Source organism: Molossus molossus, unplaced genomic scaffold (assembly GCF_014108415.1).
Source record: "Molossus molossus isolate mMolMol1 unplaced genomic scaffold, mMolMol1.p scaffold_m16_p_5, whole genome shotgun sequence".
Classification (NCBI taxonomy): domain Eukaryota; kingdom Metazoa; phylum Chordata; class Mammalia; order Chiroptera; family Molossidae; genus Molossus; species Molossus molossus.
The window spans coordinates 76,249,453-76,258,723 of record NW_023425388.1 but is presented as its reverse complement, the minus strand read 5'-3'; the positions used below and the strand labels follow the sequence as shown (position 1 = coordinate 76,258,723).

Below are 9,271 nucleotides of genomic sequence, written 5' to 3'. Positions count from 1 at the left end.
AAAAGAAGAAGAAAATAAAATAGAAACGTGAGCAATGCAGAAAAGAAAAAAGTTAAAAAAAAATTAAAATTACACACAATAATAAGGAATAAAGTGTATATTATTTATTACACTGAAAAAATGAACACTAATAATCATGCCTTTTGGCTTAATCCTCTGAATTAAGAACATTAACAATAATTTGCATACAAATTTCCAAAACACAGATGAATTACTTTACATACACATTTTAAGCATATTATGACTCAGAAATAACCTTGAACATTTTTAAACAGCAAAAATACACAAAACAGTTACAATGGGAAATACCACTGGCAAAGCGCTGTGATTTTTTAAAAAGATTTATTTAAAAAAATATTTTCTTTTATTAATTTTAGAGAGAGAGGAAGGGATGAGAGAGAACATAGACTGGCCGCCTCCTGCATGCCCTCCACTAGGGATCGGGCCCACAACCTGGCATGTGCCCTGACCGGGAGGGAACAAGCTGGGACCTCTTTGTGCATGGTTGATGCTCAACCACCGAGCCACACTGGCCAGGCAGCGCCCTGTGTTTTTATCCCAGAGACACATCATAGAAATCTCAGATTCAGAAAGATTTGAAAAATGTTTTCTACATTAAAAGGTATTTTTTGGGAGTGAAGATGGTAATAGCTTTGGCTTAAGATAGCCAGCAGTTTGAAGTTATTCAACTTAGAACCAGGAGGCAGCAGCCCCGCGGAGTCAGTGCGGAGTCAGCACGCTGAGGCAGGAACCCAGGCAGGAGTGCACCTTGGTCTCCTCACTCCCTTCACAAGGTGACTTCAGGTTCCCACTGTGAAAGGGCTGCTGAGTTCCTTGTTTCAGACGGGTAATCCGTTGGATGGTGTGAGTGACTTTTTCATCTTAACTGCAATGAATAATAATTTCTGAAATGCTTGTCCATTTTAAAACATGCATGCCTGTCTCCTAACAGACGAAGCAGCAGGCACTGTCTGGAGTCTGAGGGTAGCATCTGCCCCACACCAGTCTGTGGGCCCTGGATGCAGGAAGCATGGAGGGTGGTGTCGAGCAGCCTGGGGTTTGGCCTGTCAGTGGCACCATGGAGTTGATTGTAGTCATCACAATCATCACTGTACTCTTCTTTTTCTTGATATTATAATCTCACTGGAGGCTTTTTATTAATACCTTATTCCTATAAAGTAAATGAAATGATTGTCATCTTTTGAAAACACAAACAAGAAATACCAAGAAACCCACTGCTGGAACGCCAATAAAACTGCCCTTAAACTTCAGGATAGTGGGCGGAAAGCATGTGACCAGGTCCTCCCAGGCGAGGTTTGCCCCTGCCACGCTCCTGTTCTGTGTGTGCAGCCACGAGCAGGAGAGGGCCCAGAGTGATTTTTTAAAAAACCATTTTCCCAGTGACTCCAGTATGCCATTAAAGAGCTACCCAAAGTGACCTCAATTATATTTAACTTTCTTGGCATAGAATTGTGGCAAGAGGCAGGACAGCCAGAAAGGGAAAAGACAAGTGTACCCTCACTGTGCCAGGTCCCAGGGGACTGCTGCTTTTATGATGGAGGGAGAGCCCGCCCTGAGGGCCCATCCACTCAGACTGCTATCCTCTACCAGCTGTGCTAGATCTCCAGTGCCAGTACATGACACCAAGGGAGTGGAGGGTGAGCAGGAGATGGAGAGGAGTCCAGGGTGGTTCCTTGCAGCCCAGTGGTGAGGGAACGGATCCCTAGGAGCCAAGATGGGTCTGCACCAGGTTCCTCTGTTCAGAGGGATTCTCTTCTCCCCATCTTCCTTCTCCATAATGAAAATTCCCTCGAAGCATCCTATTGCTCCACTTCCCCATTTGTACCTTCAGAAAGTACCTCCAATTGCAGTTCTTACTTCTTTCCTCCTGATTCAACCATCACCAAATTGTCTGCATCCTTAAGTGCTTAGAATCTTTTTTTTTTTTTTTCTCCTCACCCGAGGACATTTTTCTATTTTTTGTTCAGATAGAGTGGGAAGTAGAGAGAGACAGAGAAACATCGAAGTGAAAGGGACACATCGAGTGGTTGCCACCCGCACAACCCAACCAGGGCTGGGGACAAACTGCAACCGAGGTACATGCCCTTAGCGGGAACCAAACCAGGGTCTCTCTGGACCGCAGGCCAATGCTCTAACTGCTGAGCCAAACCGGCCAGGGCGGAATCTTATATCCTTTAAGCAAGTGTATTATTTGTACCTTCGTCAAACTTCACTTGGAATTAAGGTTTCCCTATACAAACTCTCCCATTAACTCCCTATTTATTCCAGCTGCTCACATTTCTCTTCTGCCTCCTTTAACAGGTCTCCCCAGTACTGCTGTTCCTTGAAGCTCTGTGCTCAGCCCCACTGCAACTATTAGTATCTTTATCAATATTTAAATAACCGCCAAATAATGATCTAGAAGCCAGATTTTATTTTATTTTTGGTACCTATACAAGGTGCCAGGCCCATTAAACATGAAAAACTCAATTATCCCACAAGACTTTTCTAATAGATCTTACATCCTTCCCTCCTAAGTCCACTTACCTGCTTAAAACCCTTCAGTGGCCCATCACCCAGGAATGAGCTGCCTGACTCAACTCCTTGTTCATCCCCCAACAGAAATTATTTGCACAATTTTGCAGATGTACATTTTTTTGTTTTCTCGTTTAATTTTCATAATATTTTTAGGTAGGCACTATTATGCACATTTTGTAACAGAAACGGAGGTTTATTTTCCACCATGTTCTGTCACATTGAACTAGTTGCGGTATCTATGTCGTCCTAAGTTCTTTCACAGCCTTGGCTCAGGTCCCTGTTCTGAAAAATGATCTTACCGCTTTTCCTCTAGTCAGCTCTTCCTTTACATTAAGAATTTTGCCCTGCCTGGTTTGGCTCAGCAGTTAGTGTCAGCCCATGGACCAAAGACTGGAGGGTTCGATTCTGCTCAAGGGCGAGCAGGAGGCAAACAATCGATGTGTCTCTCTCACATTGGTATTTTTTCTCTCTCCCCCTCCCTCCCACTCTATCTGAAAATAAATGGAAAAATATCCTTGAGTGAGGATTTAAAAAAAAAAAGAAACCTCTTTTGCCCAGCTGGTGTGGCTCAGTGGACTGACTGAGGTCCCAGTTCGATCCCCAGTCAGGGCACATGCCTGGGTTGCAGGCTAGATTCCCAGTAAGGGGTGTGCAGGAGGCAGCCAATTGATGCTTCTCTCTCACATGCATATTTCTATCTCTCTCTTAAAAAAAAAAAATCAATAAAAACATATTAAAAGAAGAAAAAAAAATAGAAATCTCTTTTTTGATACCAGTCACCACATGGCACTATAGCTGTTTACAACCCAATCATCCCCATTAGACTGTAGGCTCCTTAAAGCAAGGAGTTTTCTGCATCATTACTTCTGTGTAGCACATATACTTGGAATATAGTAGTTATAAATGTGTTTCTCTAGAATTATGAGTCTCTAGAAAGACACAAATGCTCTTTTTTTTTCTAAGTATATACTAATGGGTAATAATTTTCTTGAAACTCTTTACTGATAACTTATGCTTGAAATACATGCTAATGAAGACGAGGAAACATGCATCTCTCCTCTCCTCAAAACAAAAACCCAGGTGCCCCACTTAGTTTGCAGAAAAGCACGAGGCGATTACCTATGAATGCACTTGGGGCACAGCATGTTGTCCTCCAGGTGCGGGGGTGGGAAGGTGCAGGCAGGTAGCAAGAAGAGCGCACACACTTTCCCTTGTTTCTCAGGAACCCAGGCTTGCCCAGCATAAAACTGCAGCTGAACCCAACCGTCTGTGTCTGCAGGGAGACTTCGTCCATGGACCACACACCACCTGACATCTGGGGAAGGAAAGAGGTACAGATGAACAGGGTGGGACCACGTTACCATGTTTGAGATGGCATGGCGGTCTTTGATTCTTTCTATTAACCTGCTCTCTCTAGAAAACAATGCAAGACAGCTCCTCTTACAACTTAACAAAGAAACACAAACTACAGTGGGAAGTGGGTAGGTGGCGGTGAGTGTACCTGTCTTAGGCTTTCAGCCAGAGTCCTGAACAGAAAGACAGATTAATAAGAGAAAAACAGTTTATTAATGGAGGAAGCATACACCAGGTAGGAGAAAATGCAACAAAAAGGAACCCAACATGAACACCTTCTACAAAGAACAATGAATTTGTGGAGAAATGACAGGTCAAAGAAAAGCAGTTTCAGGCCCCTAAGGGTGTGTACTGTGGGGGGTAAGTATGTGGGAGGGAACTAGAGGGAGGGAGGCTTGCTTGCATATTCCTCTGGTATCACCTGTCGATAAGAGTATCTCCAGCAAAAGGAGAATTTATAACCTGCCTTTAGGCGGAAAAGAGGACTTTTTTTTTGAGTTAGAGTAATCTCTTCTCCTCAAAATAATTTATTTATTTTTTTATGTCAAAGAGGTATTTTGGGGGATGACCTATTCTGATTTCCTTCAGTGGAAAGATTAAAACAGAGAAGTCAGGAATGGCCTTCGTGAAATAGGTCCATTGGTGAACACATCTCACAGGCTACTTATTGAATGCAAAGAGTTTATGGTCTTCCTTAACTATATCTTCTGTAATTCTTATAACAGTATGAGGTAGGCATTATAAGCATTATTAACCGATTTTACAGTGGGAAAACTGGGAACTAGTCGAAACAACTTGTCAGCGTCTCTCACTTAATGGGTGTTAGAAGATCCAGGGTTTCGGCTCAGGCAGTTGATTTCAGAGCCTGCCCTTACTTCTAATTCCTTAAAGAAGAGGAAAGAACTTAATTCAAACAGATTGATGACATCAGTAATTTGGAGCAGTGGTTCTCCAAGAGTGGTGGTCCTCTGACCAGCATCATCAGCAGTGCCGGGAAAATGGTTAGAAATGCAATTTCAACTGATGAACAAAATAGATCCAGAGACATGGAAGTAGAGAACAGACTGATGAACCTCAGAGGGAAGGGGGGAGGGGGGCAGGAAGAGATAAACCAAAGAACTTCTATGCACAACCAATGGACACAGACAATAGTGTGGTGAAGGCCTGGATGGGGGGCAGGAGCTGGTTGGAGGGGGTCTGGGGGGCAGGGGAGGGGACATCTGTAAAAATTTCAACAATAAAGATACACTAAAAAAAGAAAGAAATGCAGGTTCTCAGGCCCCCCTCAGACCTGAATCCGAAACTGGGACAAGGCAGGCAGCAGTGTCAGGTATCACCAGCCTTTCAGATCATTTTGATACACTCTAAAGTTGATCAGCGATGAACAACAATTCAACTTATTTCCTCATCTGAACCAGAACCAGCTTTGGATGTTGGGCTTACCAGAGGCCTCCTGTGGTGACGCAGCGGGCTCCACCTTCCCAGCCTGGGCTGCAATTCTGCTCCAGGAGGCAAACACAGCCTCCGGGGTGGCAGAGGTCATGAAAACATTGTCCATTCCCTCAAGGAGAGCAGTGGCCCCTTCGAGAGCAGGCACCCCCTCCTCAGTGGGAGCAATCCCTTCCGGAAGACCCAAACTTTCCAGAGTCGTTTCCCCCTTCTCCATCTTCAGTTTTCTCTGTGATTTTGTCAACATCTTGGCTTCCTTTGCTGTGGCGGGAAAATCCTACAGATAGGGTTGGAAAGATTAAAGTGCACATTGGGCCCTGGCCAGTTTGGCTCAGCAGTTAGATCATCGACCTGTAGTCCAGAGAGACCTGGGTTCGGTTCCCGCTAAGGGCACGTACCTCGGTTGCAGTTTGTCCCCGGCCCTGGTTGGGTCATGCGGGTGGCAACCACTTGATGTGTCCCTTTCACGTTGATGTTTCTCTCTCTTACTCTCCTTCCCACTCTATCTGAACTAAAAATGGAAAAATGTCCTCGGGTGAGGATAAAAATTAAAAATAAAATAAATAAACTGCTCATTGGAGAGCAGCCTTGTTTTTATAGCTCTTTGCAGAGGTGGTGAAAAGTGAGCACTAGGATGTTGTGTCTTCTTACAAGGAGGGGAGGGGGAAGGAGGGGCCGGGACTAGTCCTCTCCTCCCATTTCCATACTAAACTAGGTAATGAGGATGAGACCCAAGCTTTCACTCTGCCAGTTCCCTACAAATCACTCACCTTTTGATCACGGTAAGCATATTCACACAGCCTCTTATATCCTTCCAATTTCTAGGCCAAGAGAAAAACAAGTTAATAATTAAAGGAAGGTCCCCACCCTCTCTTCCAGCAGTACTAACACCCTGGGCCCTCACCGAGCCTCTGGAGCTCAGCTTTAATTGTTGGCACCAAGACCTCACGATGTCTCGGTGAAGCAGGTTAACTGGCGGCAATTTAACGGGCAATGGAGGAACTGGTATCTTCTTGTGAATTCTTATTCTTTTATTGCCCGGCTCCATCTTCTGTGGACAGGCAGCTGAAGAATGAGATAAAATTAGTAATAATTAACTTTTGTGTAACCCTTTAAAATATCAAAAGCACAATCACTTTTAGTTATCATAGTCCAGTCTCCATTGTATAGTTAAATGACTTACCAAAGACCACAAAAGCTCGAAGGGATGGACCTCAAACCTAGGACTTAATGCTTCTGAGTTCCAGTTTTTACTTCCTATAATTCCCCCTACTCCCCTGTACTGACACACACCTGTGAGCTCCTTAACACAGGAACTCTGAAGAGGTTGCCTGGAGATTGTACTTCCATTCTAGGGGAAGGAGAGAAGTTTTAGACCTGAGATCATATTCGGTGATACCTTGTCCTCTCACACACCAGATAAGCCACTCAGCAATGCTACAAGCACAACCACTATTACCCATCAATCTGCCAGTCCACCCTACGAGGGGAGCACTGGTCTCCTAGCCCACAGGTCTACTACTGCACCTCACACATCCACACCGTTTCAGCAAAGACTTACAGAACCCAGCTCCAGAACAGACACAATTATGTTGACACTAAGAATTGCTAGCATTGACTTCTGGTCAAGATGGCGGGGTAGGTAAACGTGGTATCACGTCCTCCCCCAACCACATCAAAGTTACAACTAAACTACAGAACAACCATCATTCAAAACTGCCTGAAATCAAGCTGAATGGAAGTCCTACAACTACGGAATTAAACCAGCAGCCACATCCAGACTGGTAGGAGGGGCGGAGGTGCATAGACTTATTGAACTCACTCCCTGTAAGCTTAGAGGGGAGGCAGCTCGAGGGGCACCAGAGACATACAGGGAAGAGCTGAGCTGTTTGGCATTGGAGCGAGGGCTAGAGAGGGGGCTTTCGCCAGGACAAACATGCTGTCAGAGGTCTTAGATCCTTTGGTGAGCCCTTCCCTGGGGCGGCAGACAGCAGCCATATCTGGGACTCCAGGAACCTGGCTCACACTGGTAGCCCCACCCTGGTGACTCCCTGAGGCCCTGCCCCACCCAACTTTCAGGCCCACCCAAGCTATTGCTGGTTGCTTAACCATAGGATTGGCCTGTCTTGGATCCTGCTTCAGGTTTTCCTAAATTCTTTCAAACAAGCAGCATCTGGTCTCAGATAGCCCCATACCGCTCATTAAGTAATACACAGAAACAAACACAGGGAGGCAGCCAAAATGAGGAGACAAAGAAACAGGTTCCAAATGAAAGAACAGAACAAAACCCCAAGAAAAGAACTAAGCAAATGGAGATAAGCAACCTAACAGGTGCTGAGTTCAAAATACTGCTTATAAGGATGCTCAATAAACTTAGTGAGAACCTCAGTGAACTTAGTGAGGGCCTCAAGAGCATAAAAAAGGACCAGTCCGAAATGACCTGTAGAAATAGCCACCAGGCTTCTTAAACCCAAGACAATGGGATTTGAGAAGTAGTGCTCCTTTTACCTTTGTCATCTTTCATAGATCTCTTCCGTTTGGTCTCCTTCCCTGAGGTTCCTTGTGTACTTGGTTCATCAGCAGCCTGATTTTTCTCTTTAACTTCTACTGCTTGGAAGTCTTTGCAAGACTTTTTGGCTCCCCCTGACTTCTTTGTGGAGTTCTGCTGGGGAAAGAGGAGACAGTGAGTCATTCCTCTGGTGTCTGACCCCCCCAAATCACATTACCTGCCTTAAGGTAACCCACACCCAAGACACCAAGGCCATCACTAAACTCTGCAGGCAGTGTGTGTTCTCTGGGTAACATCCTAATGCCCAGGTTTATTCATAAGAAAGATAGCAAAGCAATAATGGAGAAATGGGAGAAGGCCAATATAAAAGTATGTAAAAAGACAGGAAATATGGCTACAAATAAAATAGAAGAAACTGCCGTGGCCAGTTTGGCTTAGCAGTTGGAGCGCCGACCTGCAGACCAGAGTCCTGGGTTCGGTTCCCGCTAGGAGCATGTACCAAAAAAAAAAAAAAAAACAGAAGAAAATGTGCTCTGCTTAGATTACTCTCATTTTCCCTATCTCTCACCTGGAAGATTTTATTTTTTTTTTATCCTCACCCAAGGATATTTTTTGATATTTTGTTCAGATAGAGTGGGAGGGAGAGAGAAACATCGATGTGAAAGGGACACATTGAGTGGCCGCCACCCACATGACCGAACCAGGGCCTGGGACAAACTGCAACCGATGTACGTGCCCTTAGCGGACACCGAACCCGGGTCTCTTCAGACCATAGGCCAACGCTCTAACCACTGAGCCAAACTGGCCAGGGCTTACCTGAAAGATTTTATTCCCCCCATTGCTTTTATATATATATATATATTTTTTTTTTTTTCTTTTTTCTTTTTTTCTTTATTGATTTTTAGAGAGGAACGGAGAGGGAGAGACATGCATGCTCCCCATTGGGGATTGTGTCCACATCCTGGGCATGTGCCCTGACCGGGAATCGAATCAGTGACCTCTTGGTGTATGGGCCAATGCTCAACCACTGAGCAACACCAGCTGGGCTTTCCTCCCATTTCTTTACTCTTGACCTCTTCCAAATAAATGTTTCCCAGAGGGATGCAACACATCCATTCACTGGAGTACCGTTCTTAGCAGGGATCTATGCAGATAATCAAAGACCCTTACACAACCTACCACCAGCCTCATCTCTTCCGCTCCAGCTTGTTTTCTGACCCAAGTTCCAGTCACAGCATTCCTTTCTTTCCCCCCCAGTTTCTCTGACCCAAAGAGATTTCCCTCAGCTCCAACTCTACCCACTTCTATTTACATCTTAAAGTCTTACTCTTTTAGAATCTCTCAACAGGTCAGTTCCTCTGGCAACCGTGTCTCCGCTTTACAGACCAGTCAAATCTACTACACATTTCCTCATTCCTGCCA

The 9,271-nt window shown here is 44.8% G+C and overlaps 1 protein-coding gene across 1 annotated transcript; it reads right to left on the bottom strand.

Annotated features, from left to right (window-relative positions):
* Positions 1 to 1,140: 1,140 nt before the first annotated feature.
* Positions 1,141 to 8,032, bottom strand: DPPA4 (developmental pluripotency associated 4). The gene is made up of 6 exons (XM_036243900.1): positions 7,849 to 8,032; positions 6,245 to 6,405; positions 6,111 to 6,161; positions 5,335 to 5,617; positions 3,658 to 3,853; positions 1,141 to 1,171 (listed from the first exon to the last, which is right to left on the bottom strand). The coding sequence occupies exons 1-6, from the start codon at positions 8,030 to 8,032 to the stop codon at positions 1,141 to 1,143; spliced, it is 906 nt and encodes a 301-aa protein (XP_036099793.1).
* Positions 8,033 to 9,271: the final 1,239 nt, after the last annotated feature.

Bases quoted from the DNA above. Each gene is read 5' to 3' on its own strand.
- DPPA4 (XM_036243900.1), bottom strand. From the start codon at position 8,032: ATGACTCACTGTCTCCTCTTTCCCCAGCAGAACTCCACAAAGAAGTCA. The intron at 6,406-7,848 runs GTAAAAGGAGCA...CTCATTCTTCAG, and splicing joins ATCTATGAAAGATGACAAAG to CTGCCTGTCCACAGAAGATG. The intron at 1,172-3,657 runs GTAATCGCCTCG...TTTACTTTATAG, and splicing joins TGCCCCAAGTGCATTCATAG to GAATAAGGTATTAATAAAAA.